This window comes from Camelina sativa, chromosome 12 (genome assembly GCF_030686135.1).
Source record: "Camelina sativa cultivar CO46 ecotype springtype chromosome 12, ASM3068613v1".
NCBI classification, from domain to species: Eukaryota; Viridiplantae; Streptophyta; class Magnoliopsida; order Brassicales; family Brassicaceae; genus Camelina; species Camelina sativa.
In genome coordinates this window covers 6,114,251-6,129,827 of record NC_141891.1, presented here as the reverse complement: position 1 = coordinate 6,129,827, position 15,577 = coordinate 6,114,251, and the positions used below count along the sequence as shown (strand labels likewise).

Genomic DNA, 15,577 nt, shown 5'->3' with positions numbered 1-15,577 from the left:
AATTAATCAATTATACAGAATACGTTAGAAGTGAGATCCCAATGTTCCTCGTAGCTTGAACTGGTCAGACCATTGGGCAGATCCGGTTGTTATTCTCGTGGACATCAAAAACCTTTTTTGATCTCTTAAAATAGTTCCATTTTTGACAAAAACTACACTTCGTTCTGTAAAACAATATATGGCCATTCTTCTATCTCTTACTACTAACTAATACTCCAGTCATTCATTTTACGAGGTATATATTTATAGTTTTCCTAAAGTATCAATAAAGACAACAATCAAAGGACCTATGTCGGCAATGAAAGTTTCCTTTTATATATAAAAGGGGAATTAACAGTTTAATTTTGTATATTGAATATCATGAAGAGATCCAAAGACGTACCAATAATACTAGCACATGACGAATTAATCTATTCTTTATATAGATATAATCAAAATGATATTATAGTCTATGCTTACATGCATATATATAGGTATATCATATGACTCCACTATCACAAAAGAAAAAAACAAACCAAGAGAAAGAAGATCAATCGGAGCGATGAGTCAACGCATGAACCTGTTCGTTCCTTCATTTGAAATGGATCAAGAGGAAGACGTTGCACGCAAGACGACGGAGAACGGAGGCATCGGTGGTGGTGTCTGGAGGTTCAAAGGCAACAAAGCGGCCAAGGAAGCAGCAAGTGTCTCAATGAAAGGTACTCTTTTTAGGTTATTCGACTGCTGCAGCAAAGACGTTAAAAAGAGTATTTTGCCCCTGGGTCACGGCGACCCTTCCGTGTACCCTTGCTTCGACACTTCCGTTGATGCCGAGGAGGCGGTGGTTGAATCCTTACGGTCTGGCTCCGCCAACTCTTATGCCCCGGGGGTCGGTATTTTACCAGCAAGGAGGTAATTAGTTTCATTTAATAAATAAATTTGAAACGATATTTAGTTTAATTTCCCAGATTTTATTACAACAATTCTATTATGTTCACTGTAACATGTGTAACTATGCTAATATTAATTTAGGGCGGTTGCAAATTATCTGAACCGGGAGTGGGACCTTCCACGTAAGATGAAATCAGATGACATATTTATGACGGTGGGGTGTTGCCAAGGGATAGAGACATTGTTTCATGCCCTCGCTGGACCAAAGGCCAATATCTTGATCCCGACTCTAATATATCCCCTCTACAACAGTCACGCAATCCATAGCCTAGTGGAGCCTCGCAAATACGATCTCCTTCCCGATCTAGACTGGGAGATAGATCTTCAAGGCGTCGAAGCCTTAGCAGACGAAAACACCATTGCTATGGTGATAATTAATCCTCACAACCCATGTGGAAATGTTTATACATATGAACATCTAAAGAAGGTACGTGAAAGGTGAAACTACCTAACTTAATTAGGATTATCTTTCTTTGAACAAAATTTTGCTTATGTTCTCATTTTATTATGACATATAGGTAGCTGAGGTGGCTAGAAAGCTAGGAATAATGGTGGTTTCTGATGAAGTTTATAATAAAACTATTTATGGAGAGAATAAATTTGTCCCAATGAGGATATTTTCATCTATTGCTCCTGTGATTACATTGGGGTCCATATCCAAGGGATGGCTCGTCCCGGGGTGGCGGATTGGTTGGATCGCAATAAATGATCACGACAACGTTTTTAAAACCACCGGGGTCGGTTTTCAATTTCTCAACCGTCACAAGTTATTAGAACTTAGAAGTAAACATTGTCTTATTGGACATGGTAAAACATTTTGTAAACGTGAGTATATATTTAAACATCAAACAATACGTTGTTGTCAAAATAGGTCGTTGAATCCATCAAGGAACATCTCGACATAAGTCCAGATCCATCAACAATTCTACAGGTTTGTCTTAATGATCCATGACACGTGCACAAATGCAATAGCTAATGTGTTGCCTTGTTTAATTGGAAGTTTGCACTTCCAAACATCTTGGAGAAGACGAAGAAATCTTTCTTCGAAAAGAATAATTCGACCCTAAGTCAAAACGTAGATTTCGCATTCGATGCTCTCAAAGACATTCCTTGCCTCACCTGCCCCAAGAAACCCGAGTCGTGTACTTACTTAGTGGTACCAATTTCTCTTTATCAAATACAGCTTTTCTAAAGTATTAATTTTCTTAAGTATTTTAACACCATTGTTTTGTTATGTAAACACCACTAGTAATGAATGTTACATACACACCACACAACAACAAATAATCATATAATAAGATCCTAACGTAGATTATATATATTGCAGACAAGATTGGATCTATCCCTCTTGGAGGACATCACGAATGATTTTGATTTCTGCATAAAGCTGGCCCGAGAGGAGAATCTCGTCCTTTTACCTGGTAATAATAATCAATATTATTGTATAATATTTCAGATATTTTTAAAATTTTATACATATAAAATGTAAGGGATATATATATTGGAATATAATGCAGGGGAGGTATTAGGACTGAAGGGTTGGGTGAGACTCTCGATCGCAGTGGAGAGGTCGATGCTAGAAGATGCTTTCGTGAGGCTCAAAGGCTTCTACGCTCGCCATATTAAAACACGACTCAGTTAAAAACTCAGCAACATTCTCCGAACCTGACACTATCTTTCTGTATTTTTGTACTATTTCTCTGTTTGTTTACTTTTCCGCTTGTGTTTGTTTTCAATTAGAAAAAAAAAAACATGATGTATCATTTATCTTTTCAAGTACAATTCTGATTTTACATTTGAGGGAAAAAAAAAAAGAAGAAGTACAAGACACATAACCAGTAAATCTTTTGACATGTGACAATTTATTAAAATTAAAAATATATATATAAGAAAACTGAACGTATCATAAATTCATAAGTATAATTTTTTTAGTTTTCATTTACCACCATTCATCTCTCATAATATAAAATTTGACTTAATTTGAATCATGCATGTTTATGTGACAAAGTCATCTTTGCAACGAGTCAAAGTCACCTGTCAGTATATCTTCGTATGAATTATGTTTATGACTCGTTGCAATATACGACAGGTGGCTTTCATCTTCGTCAACATATCGTATGAATCACATCTATGTGCCAAAACCTCAGTTCTTCATTATTCTACGATAGAGTAAGGAATACCGTTCTACTCAATGCCTCCACATACGTTTAATTTCTCTATCACGATAATCGATATTGCTAGTGTAAGGAAACGGTTCCATGCCTCCATCGATGTCCTTTCTATCACGATATTGGTTTAAAGCAGTTTCTAATTGACCAAAACTTTCTGAAATTCGCATTAAAATGAGTATTTTTATTTGCATCGTTGATATTATTTTTCATAATCGTTCATTGTTATCAATTATTATATTTGTCATCTAAAGGTTTCAGCCATTTTTGGCTTTTTTTCTCTAATCCTCTATTAAGATTTCGGTTTTGATTGGCGACACAAACAAAGCTTTACCACTTGTACAGTTTTAATTTTTTATCAATCACAAAAAATTTACCAACTCAGTTTTTTTGTACAGTTTTCCTGTACAATTTTTTCTTACAGCTTTGCACTATTCCGTAAAAGCTTACAGCTTTTCTATACAGTTTTAATTACGTTACCAATCAAACCCAATACTCTTTTTCTTTTCTAAACTAAATATTTTTAAAGTCCAGTTGGGCAGTTTGACAAGACTGCAATATATTGATAAATTTTAGTTTTAGCATTTTAGGTAAATTATACCGGTGCATAGCATCGAATATAATCAATAATATATATTTTAAAAAATATTAAATATGTAGTTGAGAATAAAGAATATTTGAGGATAAAACTATATTTAAAATGCCTTTTATAGTTGATGTTTAAAAAATGATACATAATTTTCAAATTTATTTAGGTCTTAAACTATCAAAGCATATACACAGTGGCGGACCCAGGAGAAAATTTTACCCAGGTCAAAAAGAAAATTAAAAGCTAGTTAAATAGAAAAAATAGACAATCGGTGTAGTAAGGGAGAGTCGAACCGAGGTTTGGGGGGTCAACCTATTAATGGAAAACCAATTATACTACTGAAATTTTACAATTTTACATGTAAAACAATACTATTTCAACATTTTACCCGGTCAGTTGACCCACCTAAACTCTACATAGGTCCACCACTGCATATACATCTACTTAATTTACAGCTTTTTGCTGACAACTTACACCTGATCATTTGATGAAACTATATTAATAATTTATCATATGTTGTTGCAGCGTTGATTGTTTAATAATGTCTGTTAGAAGGAATTTATAATTATAATATAGTTATATACAGGAATGAAAAAGATAAGAGTGTTATTATATACACAGAGGAATGGAAAAGATAAGTGTGATCCTACTGACGGCTAACTTTTCCAAAAACTGTCATGATTTTTTAGGTCGGTGGGGTGGACAAATATGGCAATATCATAGGGTATTTATTTTTAGACAAATATTTGTATGTTTTTTTTCATGTAAAAAGAGTAATATAATGAAATTTTCATTGAAATTCGTTTACCCATATTTGTGGCTTTAAGTTTACCAAATCTTCTTTAGATTAAAACAAACTATATATAGATTGTGTGTTGTTAATAAATTTATCAGTGAGATTTTGGTTTTAGAAGAAAAAGTTAAACAACTACCAGAGCTGGCCCTGACCTAAAGCTCATGATGCAAAGGTTTTAGGCGCCAAATATTATAAAGATTTTAAGGGCAACAAATTCACATTATAGTTCTCTTTAGTGAAATGGTTTTCTACTTTGATTTTTTCTCTATTGTCACGGCTTCAAACCACCCTAACCTTAAATCCAATCGAATTTTGCCCTATTTTGTCTAATCCAAAGTATTTTGTTTTATATAAATTTCCTAGTATTATAGTAAACAAAACGAAAAAAAAATCCTTTTTTTTTTTGACGTTTCCTCTTCTTTTTCTCGTCTCCTAATCTTCTATATCGCCAATCTCCGCCGTTTACCATTCTTCCCCTGTTCTCCATGTATTTTTTTTTTTCTACAGTTTTACTTTTTCGTTGTATGTTAAACTTAACAAAAAGGGAACAGTTTGACTGTTTGAGGATAAACATGTAGAAAAGCATGAGTGGTGATGAGTCTCTAAGGGTACGAGTGGACGTTTGGGTGATCTTTTACATAAAAACTAGAAAGAAAAAAAAATTAGTTAAGTATGGTTGTAGGATCTACTGGTAAAAACCTATGCTATGCGTGAAATGGTAACGGGTTCGAACCTCGTGTGTTAACAATTTTTTCTTTTTCAAAAAAAAAAAATATATATTAGTTGGGACTAACGGGCATTATTTTCTGGTCTGCTTTAGGCGTCACCGACCTTCGGACAGGCCCTGACAACTACCAAAAAAAATAAAATATAACTCTAATGTTACTGCTTTGTTACAAACGATATATGTATTTGGTAAATGTAAATGTTTTGTGAAATTTTTATATAATATTTATTTTATTTTATACGAAAAATAAAATAAAAAGAATAGTCTTTTTACGTAGGACATTTAAATACGTAGAACCGGTCACAGATAAATACCGATATTCTCACGTTAAGTAATTTTCTTCTAATATTCTGTTTCATGGAAACACTAACGACGGTAGTTTCACGTTAATAGCATTTTGATGTTGTCGTTACGCACTAACGTTAGTGATGTACCGTTTCTACTTATATTATTAAATCTTCATTCAAAGGTATCATTCCAATTCAAAGGTACATAAAGTCTGCTACTTCAATTTACTTTGCTTTCGTAATTCTCTGACTTAGACAAAGTCTACCCTGCCTACTGTATAATTAGTATTTTTTAACTAAAGATAGTTTCCGATAGTTCTTCTTCTTACTTCTTCTATAAATACTTTTGTTGGCCACTTCATCACATAAACACCATCAGATTTAAATATCTACTACATACACACTACTCCCAGCTATATTTATTAAAACAATGGACCGCAACAGCAACCTCGTACTTCCTACCTTTCAAACCGAAACACAGACGCAAGATGATAACGATATCAGCGTCTGGCGTTTCAGGGGAAGCGACACTGCAGCTAAAGCCTCCAGCGTCACGATGAGAGTTATAGTCTACAAGCTCTTCGCTGAATGCAGCCCTGAAGTGGGAAAGGTTCTTTTACCCCTTGCACACGGTGACCCTTCTGTGTACCCATGCTACCGCACCTCCATCCACGTTGAGAACGCTGTTGTTGACGTTGTCCGCTCCGGCAAGGGTAACTCTTACGGCCCTGCCGCCGGGATTCTCCCCGCTAGACAGTAATATTATTCTCTCTTCCTTTACTCTTAGTGTCGATTGTCGAATTACTTTGTTTCATCCACGAGCAAACCATTCAAAACCTAAGTATTTTCATTGACTGTTTTGTTAATTAGGGCTGTTGCCGATTACGTGAACCGAGACTTGAAGAACAAGGTAAAGCCTAATGATGTATTCATAACTGTCGGATGCAACCAAGGGATAGAAGTAGTGCTTCAATCGTTGGCTCGACCAAACGCCAACATCCTTCTCCCGCGGCCTAGTTACCCTCACTACGAGGCTCGTGCTGTCTTTAGTGGACTTGAGGTCCGCAAGTTCGATCTCCTTCCCGAGAAAGAATGGGAGATTGATCTCCCAGGCATCGAAGCCATGGCAGATGAGAACACTGTCGCAATGGTTATCATAAACCCTAATAACCCCTGTGGAAATGTTTACTCTTACGATCATCTTAAGAAGGTCCTGATTCATGATTACAATTATAGTTTTGACTAGCGTGAGACTTGAAAATATGGTGCTGATGATGAATGAAACGTTTATAGGTGGCGGAGACGGCTCAGAAGCTGGGAATAATGGTGATCACAGACGAAGTGTATTGCGAAACAATCTTCGGAGACAATCAATTTCTTCCAATGGGAACGTTCTCATCGATAGTTCCTGTTATCACTTTAGGCGGTATATCGAAAGGATTTGTTGTTCCTGGTTGGAGAATTGGCTGGACCGTTTTGAATGATCCCAAAGGCATTTTCAAGTCCACAGGGGTCTGTTTTTCTAACCTACTTATCATTCTAACTAGAGTTTTTTTTATAGCTTGTGTCACAAGTAATCACTCTGTTTTTTTTTTTTTCATGTAACAGATGGTACAGTCCATCCAACAGAATCTTGACATAACTCCAGATGTTACAACCATTGTTCAGGCTGCACTTCCCGAGATTCTAGGGAAATCCAACAAAAAGATGTTTGCGAAGAAGAATTCGATGTTGAAACAGAACCTGGAATTGGTCTGCGATAGACTCAAAGACATTCCTTGCTTGGTCTGCAACAAGAAACCTGAGTCATGCACTTACTTACTGGTACTACCACCACCAACGTCTCTTATACTCTTTCATGACTCTTGATCAATTACTGTGATTCTTAAAAAAGGCCATGATTAAACTGCAGACGAAGCTACACCTCACATTGTTGGAGGACATCGAAGACGACATGGATTTCTGTATGAAGCTAGCCAAAGAAGAAAACCTCGTCTTACTACCAGGTAACTAAACACAATCAAAAGAGTACACAAAAAAAACTGAATCTTGAAAATGATTTGTTTCAAAGTTTGAAGATTGAATCTTGAAATTTTGCAGGAGTGGCTTTGGGATTGAAGAACTGGATAAGGATAACACTAGGAGTAGAAGCTCAGATGCTGGAAGATGCACTTGAGAGGCTCAATGGCTTCTACAAACGCCATCTCAAGAAAACAAAGTCTTCTTTTGAAGCTTTGAAGCCAAGCCAGAATGGCAAAATCTAAAACAACTCAATCTACAGAGACTATCTATACTCAACAAAACCAAAATAAAAGCTGTAAACTTTTTTTTAGTGTAATACTAATAAAGAGTCAACAAAGAGGGTTCTTGCTTTTAATCAATAGCATTTCAAAATAGTAACAAAACTATTTTGGTTATTTTAATCTTATTCAAGTAGAGAAAATATCCCAATGATATATTTGCCGTTAAAAGAGACGGACCCACTTTACCGCCGTTAGTTTTCAAAGATTGTCTTTTTTTTTTTGTTTTTTGCTTTCTTCGTCAACGGCTCTCTGATCCACAGTGGCCGGAAAACAAAAGCAGAGACCTTTCTTTTTTTTTCTTTTCTTTGAATTGAAAAAAGCAGAGACCTTTCAACAAACCCAAAACAAAAAAAACTTAAACTTGTCGAAGATCTTCAAGAACCCTAATAAATTCCCAGAGATTCCTCTCATTTACTCACCTCAGATTCGAAATAATCATTCCTTTTTTCTTCATAATAATGGACACTACACCTCCTTCTCTCCGTTCAAACCCTAAATCCGCGTCACGTCTCGCTCGAACCAACAACACACTCGTCAAGTCGCATATTCCATCTCTCGATTTGGTTCTCTCCTCTCCGAAGAGCAACGGTACTCCTTACCCATCACCTGTTTCTCTCAACTCGCCATCTTCTCCTGTTACTCTTCGCGAAATCCTACTCTTGTCTCCTTCTCCACTTCGTAAATCGAGAACCCGTTTGAGCAATCGGTTTGATATGGAAGCTGCGGATGCGGCTGTGGCTGCACGGCGGTGTAGGACTAAGGGAGGGCAAAATGGTAATTTGAGTTGTGCATCGCCGAGGAATTGCCGGAGAGCTAGACGGAGGTCGGGGGTAATGGTTGAAACGAAGGAAGATAGTAAGGAAACTATTGTTGGGTTGGTTGATGAGAAAAGCCAGACACCGAGGAAACATAAGAAGACGAGTCGGTCTAAGAAGGAGAAGAAAGATTCTGTTACTTTGTTACCTTCTCCTGCTCCATCTTCAAATCTGAGTAAGTTCTTTACTATAGTGAGTTCAGTCAGTGTCTTGTTCTACTATGAATGAATACTTTGCTTAACAATTGTGTGTTGTGGCTGCTTAATCAGGTGAAGATGTTAGCCAAGGTGATTTGGAGCGGATTAGAGAGAATATAAGTGATTTGATTATGTGGAGAGATGTTGCTAAATCAACACTCTGGTTTGGTTTTGGATGTATATGTTTCCTATCTTCTTGCTTTGCTGCTAAAGGATTCAACTTTAGGTACATTGACTAAAATTAGCAAGATTTGTGTTTCTAGCTTCAATCATTTGTCACACTCATGAAGTAATTATAAAACTTTTGTTGGTTTGAAGTGTTTTTTCAGCGATCTCCTATCTTGGACTCTTGTTTCTTGGGGTATCATTCCTGTCAAACACTCTTCGCCAAAGGTACATACTTTTTAAGGTCACACAGTACATATTGAAATCAGCTTGTACTGAAGAGCTTTTTTATCCATTTGTTTACCTTGAAGGGTAACTGAAGAAGCGCGGAGAGAGGTTAAACTGAGTGAAGAGGATGTCTTACGAGTAGCAAGACGAATGCTTCCCATCACCAACTTAGCTATTTCAAAGATGAGCGAGCTTTTCTCTGGCGAACCTGCAATGACACTCAAAGTATGTGTTTTACAAAAACTTCAACATACTCGTAAAACTTTTCTGTAATGAATGTTGGATTAGTCCTTCTTATGCGGTTTTAACTTTGATTTCAGGTGGCACCGTTTGTTCTAATGGGAGCTGAGTATGGTTACCTCATAACATTGTGGAGGTTATGTGCTTTTGGTATGATTGTTGGAACACTAAATCAAATCTAATTGTGTTCTTGTAGTTGAATCTAGTAGAATTGACTAAAGAGTATTCACTGTTGTTGAAACAGGTTTCTTCCTCAGCTTCACAGTTCCAAAACTATACTCATGTTATGCGAGTCAGATTAGTCGACAAGGTAAACTCTAATTAACAGACTGTACATTGCTCTTTGATGTGTCCAAATCCAATGTGACATAAACGGATCTCTTTGCTATGTTGTGTAGTTGAAAGTGCACAAAAGAGAATAGTAGAAGCTTGGGGGATTTGCACACACAAGAAGTTCGTGGCAGGCTCTGCGGTTACTGCATTCTGGAACCTAACCAGTCTCAAGACCCGTTTTATAGCAGTGTTTATCATAGTGGTAGTAATCAGATACAAACGGCAGAATCATCTCCAGTTAGATTCCAAGGAAGTGGAGGAGAACCATCAAGAACAAACTCAACCGGAGCAACAAAAATTGCCAAAGGAAAAGTCACCGTCACCACCACAGACAACAGAGGAAGAAGAGCAAGCGTTGGTGGTAGTTGCAGAAGAAACTGAAGCACCAAAGAAAGCTTTAGATTAGTAGTTAGTAACTAACTAGTGAGTGTCTCTTCAGTTTTCATTTTTTTCAATTTCAGCGAATATGACTTTTGTAATGTTGTAATGATACATTAATGAATAAAAATTAAATAGCATATAGATTCATAAATGTTATAAGTAATAAATATCAAATGATAAAATGACACGTGGCAAGTTCATGGTATCGAGAAGTAGGTGATTAAAACTCTAGTCAGTCTCGGGAGTGAGCGAGAGAGAGCACATCGTCGTCGTTCTCTATAAACCCTAAATTCCCATTTCATTTCCCCTAAAAGTTTTTATTTTTCTCTTCGATTTAAGCGATTAGGGCGAACGCGAAATCTTGGGTTTTGTAGTTTGAGAGATGGCGAGTACTGGGAATGCGGCGGTAGCGGCGACGGGGACAACGACCACGGTGAAGAGGAAACCAGTGTTTGTGAAGGTGGAACAGCTAAAGCCTGGAACGACTGGTCACACTTTGACTGTGAAGGTCATTGATGCTAATATCGTGGTTCCTGTTGCAAGGAAGGCTCGTCCTTCGAGTTCTATGAGTAGGCCGTCTCAGCCCAGTCGAATCGTTGAGTGTCTCATCGGTGACGAAACTGGATGTATCCTCTTCACTGCTCGTAACGACCAAGGTTACTCTCACTCTTTCTCTTTTCTTTTTTTGGTTTTAAGAGATAGAAACGGCACACCATAGTTTATTAGAGTTATAAAGTCGGATCCTTTGTTGTTTACTCGTTTATCTTCTTTGTCAATTTTTTTGTTTTTTTTTTTTTTTTCTTTTCTTGAGCAAATGGTAAAATGGGTTCTGGTAGTCTAGCTATTGTTGTATCTGAAAATAGGAATGTGTCTTTGTCAGTTTCTGGAAAGAATTCAAAAAGCTATCATTGTGTCTGAATATGGAAATGGAAGTAGGGAACTACTGTGAACTGTGAATGGTCTGTTCAAGCCTAGTATCATTTAGTCATGTCTTTGTGCAATTGAAAAGTCGTTTGGCCTTGAGGTCTGTATAGTCATTCCTTAAATTTGACTGGAGTTGTATATTGTGTATCCGTCTTGCCATTAGTAAAGGTGATGTTGAGTTATGTTCAATTGAATGTTTTACATTATCTCGCAAAACTTTCATAGCTTTCCCTGTATAATAGCTAGTGTTGTACTAGTTATTGTGCAATTACTTTGGTCTACTGATTACATTGATGATGGTACTGATTCTTTTCTTTGTGTATAGTTGATCTTATGAAGCCAGGAGCAACTGTGATTCTGCGCAATTCAAGGATTGATATGTTCAAGGGTACAATGAGGCTAGGAGTTGATAAATGGGGGCGCATTGAAGTCACTGAACCCGCGTCTTTCTCAGTCAAGGAGGATAACAATCTGTCTCTTGTTGAATATGAACTGATCAATGTTGGTGATCAGTGATCTCTTTTTAGTCTGTTTACGCAAGTGTTAACCCCTGAGAGAGTGTTGGGTTCTGATTTTTTCTACCGTGAAGGTCTTTGATTTTAGATTATGAAGTTTGTATGACTTGGTCCAGAGAGATGCTTGTAGGAATGCTTCCTTTTTTTTACCCTAAAAATATGCGGTCAGGATCTTGCTCTGAAAAAACTATCGAGTCTGCGGTATTGCAATTGTTCCTTTTAATTTGTGTTTATGTAAGTTAAAAGACCATTGGGAGCTTTGTTCACTATCTAATACAGTAAAATAAGTTTTTCATTCCTATACTTTCCTAAGTCTTTTGGCATCTCATAATAAGTTTGACATGCCCTTTCCTGAACTAACTAGTCGACCCTGGGGTGTACACTCTCTAAACTCTTTCGGTATTACATCTACTTACGGTACATAATTCTAAGTACCCATTATTCTGTTAAGTATCCTTTAAATCTTTGAAATCAAAATATTACTTTGAAGATGAGCTTTATAACACCCAAAAAGGAATAATTCATGAACACAATGATTAGTTAAGAGAAAAAAAAACCCGACATGGGCATTATCTTACCTCACTATACCAATACAACAGTTACCTAACGTCTCATCATCATCCTTGATAGGAACAAAAAAAAAAGAAGATAGATTAAACTCACTCCACTTCTTTGATAATTCTTCTTTGGCGCAGAGGTTTTGTGACAATTGTTCCTGGAGCACTGTGAGCTCTCCTTCGGTCTTCTTTTCTTCTCTTGGAATCATTCACAGTTCGGATGATCCCCAATGCTTTGTATATTGGTTTTGGCAAGTGCCTGTGTCTGTATTTCACAATATCCAAAACGTTATGTTAATACTGTTATCATTTGACAATCTCCAAAGTCAGAATAATGAGATAAAACCACAGTTTTTTGTTTGTCATGTACCTCACAATGCGCTTGACCTCTGGAAGATGCTTGTACCGGTTCTTCACAGCCTCATTGTACTCATGCTTCTTTTGTTCCCTTGGAAGAATCTGCAACACAAAACACCAATCAACATTGAGAATATGCAGTGATGCACTATCATGGCTTAGTCTGCGGTAACTTTTTCGGTTTTTATTTTGTATAAATCAATCTAATGCTAGTGTAACAAGAAAATTCACAGAATCTTACAACTCCCAATTGTTCTGATGCTTTTGCCTTCCATAGCCTGAGATTGGTGTCGTCACTGCCCGATAATACATATGTAGCATCACAGCTATATTTGACACAGAATACTCTACAAGAAAAAAGCAATTAAGTATAGAAAAAGCTTAGACTAAAACAAATTAACAAGGCTGGTACACCAGAAGAACATCTGAATTTCAAGTATATACAGATTTGTTTACTAGATTGTACCTCTGCATCCTCTTCGTATGGTAGATTTCCCTGCTGTGACCTCCATTGTATGGGAAGATTCTCACGGATCGATCATATGAACCAGTAACAAATTCACGACCAGTTGGTGAAAAGTCAATATCCATCCTGTACAAATGATGAAATTAGATAAATCATAATGCATTAGGATAATATCTTGTTACATATTATAGCTGATACTTGGGATTTATCATTCTTCATTCTTACACTGCAGAAACATGATCTTTATGCACGCACTTGGCTTCGTCCATCTTTCTACCATCAAAGCTATAGCAACTTCCATCTTCATTAGCCTATTCAGTTTCAACATGAGATGCAATTAGCACAATAGCAAAAGACAAAGGCTGATTTAGCATAACCCATCAGAGGAAATTTCACTTTATGATTATCACTTACAGCTGTCAGGTTCATAGGCTCCATGGGATTCCATGCAATTGAATTTGTTTTTGTCTGCCAAAAGGAAAGCAATTCCAAGACCAAAGTTGCGATTTTTAAGTTTGAAGAGTAAAAATGGTTTCATATGACAAGAATGGCTGAACAAGTTTCAACTATACCATCATGATGATTCTCCTTGCTGCAGAAGACATGCGGAGATCATATATGGTTATGCTACGGTCGCTGAAAGATGAGAAATCCTCTAACAGTGTTAGAGAAAGCTCTGGAAGGTCTAGCACAGACAATCACATAACAGATAAACGTATAAAGTAGAAAGTATATTACCTAGCAGATGTAGCCAATATATCAGGCTCTCCCGGATTAAAGCGAACAGATATTACAGAGTCTGTTCCCCACTGGAAACTCTGAACTGGCGAAGCTCTAATTACAAAAAAGTAAAACCATAAGTACTGTTTAGATTAAATTATAACATGCACCAAAGATTTCTTTTAGCAAGGAGCCTGAGTACCTATTGTGATTCCATATTTCCAGTTGAGCTCCTGCCGTAGCAAAAAGCTCACCTTCAAACTGATGATCAACAGCCCTAGAAATAAATTAAAATTAGCTCACGTTTTTTTGGACCGATAGAATCATGAGAAACTGAATGAGGTTTTAAGAAGTCTACCAGAAAGCATTCTTCCAGACATATTCCGCAGCTGGCTGAAAACAAGTGTAATAAGCTTGTAGTTAGATACCAGTAAGAGCAAGCACATAATAATACATTATTACAAAGAAAGAAAAGGATTTTATAAGAAGTACCTCAATGAAATTTTCAGATGAAACGCTAGAATCTTCAAGTGTAGGACGAGGAACTTTCCACAAACGAACACTGCAGAAATCCATTCATCTTAGTTTGGCGGCATAAAATCTTAACAAAGACTGGAAACTTTAAAACAATAAATGCTTATCATATCTTACGTGCAATCAGTTCCGCATGAAACCAGTACATTGCCATCAGTTGACACTGTAAGGCCACGCACAGCACCTTGATGACCAGGGAATTGGCAAACTGTACGCCTGCATGTTCCAAATTCCAGTGTTCATTCACACAAAACACAGTTTATACAGAGAAAAAAACTAAAGGAAGATCAAATTAGTTCAGAAGAGATTTAGTTTTCAAGAATTTTAACCTTGAAGAGATATCCCAAAGACGAATATCTGCAGAGAAGAAAACAAATATAGTATCAATTTAAGTAACATTATAAAGGACACAAACAGACAGCTTACACAAATTACTTTTGCCAAGTGATAGCAAACTTAAAATCACCAAACTTTGAGCAAAATCCCTATGCTTTAATGCTACCACCAACTAATCCAATATAGATCAAATCATCACCATCAAAGATTCCACAAAAAAGTTAACAACTTGGAGAAAACAAGAAGGTAAAAATATACTTTACCTCCATCCATAGAAGCTGAGAAGATTCCCTTGAGGTAATTTGGGTTCTTAGCCATACACGAGACTCCATCACGATGACCATCCATTGCTCCTACAAACGGCCTTGCAAATATCTACACACCAAGAAAAAACAAAAAAACATACACAACTTTAAGAAATTTTCACAAACCTAATCACTGAAACTTCAAGGGAGATAAGCAATTGCAAAAACCTTTTCTAATTTGGCAGCAGTAAGAGCTCTTTTGTATTCCACAGCCTTCTCCATAGGTCGAAGACTTGGGTCAAAGTTGTGAAAGACTCTCTGGAAATCACAGAATTTGATAAGAATCTATAAGACAATAAAAAAAAAAAAAAAAAAAACTGAATCCTGATATGCAGAAAGTAATTACCTGAAGATCCTGACTTCTTTCTCGAGTGTATTCATCAACCGGTCGCGATAACGTCTTAATCTTCATTGCTTACGACTTACACAAGAAAGGTCACGGCGCGATCGAGACTGAGAAATATGTGCTTCCGGACAGAGAAACCCTAGAGGAAGAAGGGTTTTGGTAGGAGTTGAAGAAGACGACAACACAGCTTACTGAACTGGTTCTGTGATGGGCCTAATTAAACAATTAGTTGTTTATTAATGGGCCGTTTCTAATTTATTATGATGGCCCAAAATCTTTTGAAAAGCTAATGTTTTTAAACCCCAACCCAACCAATAATAATTGTCTCATTGCAAAACTTATTTTAGTTTCTTTTAAT

At 36.7% G+C, this 15,577-nt stretch overlaps 5 protein-coding genes across 5 annotated transcripts; 4 read left to right on the top strand and 1 right to left on the bottom strand.

The window, feature by feature from the left end:
- Window positions 1-518: 518 nt before the first annotated feature.
- Window positions 519-2,648, top strand: LOC104730505 (S-alkyl-thiohydroximate lyase SUR1-like). Its single transcript, XM_010449681.2, has 7 exons — window positions 519-891; window positions 1,012-1,357; window positions 1,449-1,667; window positions 1,802-1,861; window positions 1,931-2,086; window positions 2,258-2,351; window positions 2,448-2,648. The coding sequence occupies exons 1-7, from the start codon at window positions 542-544 to the stop codon at window positions 2,570-2,572; spliced, it is 1,350 nt and encodes a 449-aa protein (XP_010447983.2). The 5' UTR covers window positions 519-541; the 3' UTR covers window positions 2,573-2,648.
- Window positions 2,649-5,864: 3,216 nt separating this feature from the next.
- LOC104730504 (putative aminotransferase TAT1) lies at window positions 5,865-8,003 on the top strand. Its single transcript, XM_010449680.2, has 6 exons — window positions 5,865-6,253; window positions 6,368-6,707; window positions 6,791-7,009; window positions 7,106-7,321; window positions 7,410-7,503; window positions 7,598-8,003. Exons 1-6 carry the CDS (start codon window positions 5,928-5,930, stop codon window positions 7,759-7,761), a joined length of 1,359 nt encoding a protein of 452 aa, XP_010447982.1. The 5' UTR covers window positions 5,865-5,927; the 3' UTR covers window positions 7,762-8,003.
- Window positions 7,985-10,310, top strand: LOC104730503 (reticulon-like protein B18). The gene is made up of 7 exons (XM_010449679.3): window positions 7,985-8,790; window positions 8,885-9,038; window positions 9,131-9,205; window positions 9,289-9,430; window positions 9,526-9,595; window positions 9,690-9,755; window positions 9,844-10,310. Exons 1-7 carry the CDS (start codon window positions 8,259-8,261, stop codon window positions 10,182-10,184), a joined length of 1,380 nt encoding a protein of 459 aa, XP_010447981.1. The 5' UTR covers window positions 7,985-8,258; the 3' UTR covers window positions 10,185-10,310.
- A 94-nt stretch (window positions 10,311-10,404) lies between these two features.
- Window positions 10,405-11,910, top strand: LOC104730502 (uncharacterized protein At4g28440). Its single transcript, XM_010449678.2, has 2 exons — window positions 10,405-10,815; window positions 11,409-11,910. Exons 1-2 carry the CDS (start codon window positions 10,542-10,544, stop codon window positions 11,597-11,599), a joined length of 465 nt encoding a protein of 154 aa, XP_010447980.2. The 5' UTR covers window positions 10,405-10,541; the 3' UTR covers window positions 11,600-11,910.
- Window positions 11,911-12,077: 167 nt separating this feature from the next.
- On the bottom strand, window positions 12,078-15,425 carry LOC104730501 (uncharacterized). The gene is made up of 16 exons (XM_087479587.1): window positions 15,220-15,425; window positions 15,042-15,131; window positions 14,832-14,943; window positions 14,562-14,589; window positions 14,350-14,448; window positions 14,191-14,260; window positions 14,057-14,091; window positions 13,901-13,975; window positions 13,717-13,812; window positions 13,551-13,614; window positions 13,393-13,446; window positions 13,204-13,289; window positions 12,979-13,104; window positions 12,754-12,859; window positions 12,526-12,614; window positions 12,078-12,420 (listed from the first exon to the last, which is right to left on the bottom strand). Exons 1-16 carry the CDS (start codon window positions 15,283-15,285, stop codon window positions 12,258-12,260), a joined length of 1,359 nt encoding a protein of 452 aa, XP_087335713.1. The 5' UTR covers window positions 15,286-15,425; the 3' UTR covers window positions 12,078-12,257.
- Between the last annotated feature and the right edge of the window lie 152 nt (window positions 15,426-15,577).

Excerpts from the sequence above, each read along its gene's own strand:
- LOC104730503 (XM_010449679.3), top strand. The coding sequence starts at position 8,259 with ATGGACACTACACCTCCTTCTCTCCGTTCAAACCCTAAATCCGCGTCA. Across the intron at positions 8,791-8,884 it reads TGCTCCATCTTCAAATCTGA|GTGAAGATGTTAGCCAAGGT; the intron begins GTAAGTTCTTTA and ends CTGCTTAATCAG. Across the intron at positions 9,206-9,288 it reads TCAAACACTCTTCGCCAAAG|GGTAACTGAAGAAGCGCGGA; the intron begins GTACATACTTTT and ends TTTACCTTGAAG.
- LOC104730502 (XM_010449678.2), top strand. The coding sequence starts at position 10,542 with ATGGCGAGTACTGGGAATGCGGCGGTAGCGGCGACGGGGACAACGACC. Across the intron at positions 10,816-11,408 it reads CACTGCTCGTAACGACCAAG|TTGATCTTATGAAGCCAGGA; the intron begins GTTACTCTCACT and ends CTTTGTGTATAG.
- LOC104730504 (XM_010449680.2), top strand. The coding sequence starts at position 5,928 with ATGGACCGCAACAGCAACCTCGTACTTCCTACCTTTCAAACCGAAACA. Across the intron at positions 6,254-6,367 it reads GGGATTCTCCCCGCTAGACA|GGCTGTTGCCGATTACGTGA; the intron begins GTAATATTATTC and ends TTTGTTAATTAG. Across the intron at positions 6,708-6,790 it reads CTTACGATCATCTTAAGAAG|GTGGCGGAGACGGCTCAGAA; the intron begins GTCCTGATTCAT and ends AAACGTTTATAG.
- LOC104730505 (XM_010449681.2), top strand. The coding sequence starts at position 542 with ATGAGTCAACGCATGAACCTGTTCGTTCCTTCATTTGAAATGGATCAA. Across the intron at positions 1,668-1,801 it reads ACGTTTTTAAAACCACCGGG|GTCGTTGAATCCATCAAGGA; the intron begins GTCGGTTTTCAA and ends TTGTCAAAATAG. Across the intron at positions 2,087-2,257 it reads AGTCGTGTACTTACTTAGTG|ACAAGATTGGATCTATCCCT; the intron begins GTACCAATTTCT and ends TATATATTGCAG.
- LOC104730501 (XM_087479587.1), bottom strand. The coding sequence starts at position 15,285 with ATGAAGATTAAGACGTTATCGCGACCGGTTGATGAATACACTCGAGAA. Across the intron at positions 13,813-13,900 it reads GAAATATGGAATCACAATAG|AGCTTCGCCAGTTCAGAGTT; the intron begins GTACTCAGGCTC and ends TTTTGTAATTAG. Across the intron at positions 13,290-13,392 it reads AGCCTATGAACCTGACAGCT|GCTAATGAAGATGGAAGTTG; the intron begins GTAAGTGATAAT and ends GAAACTGAATAG.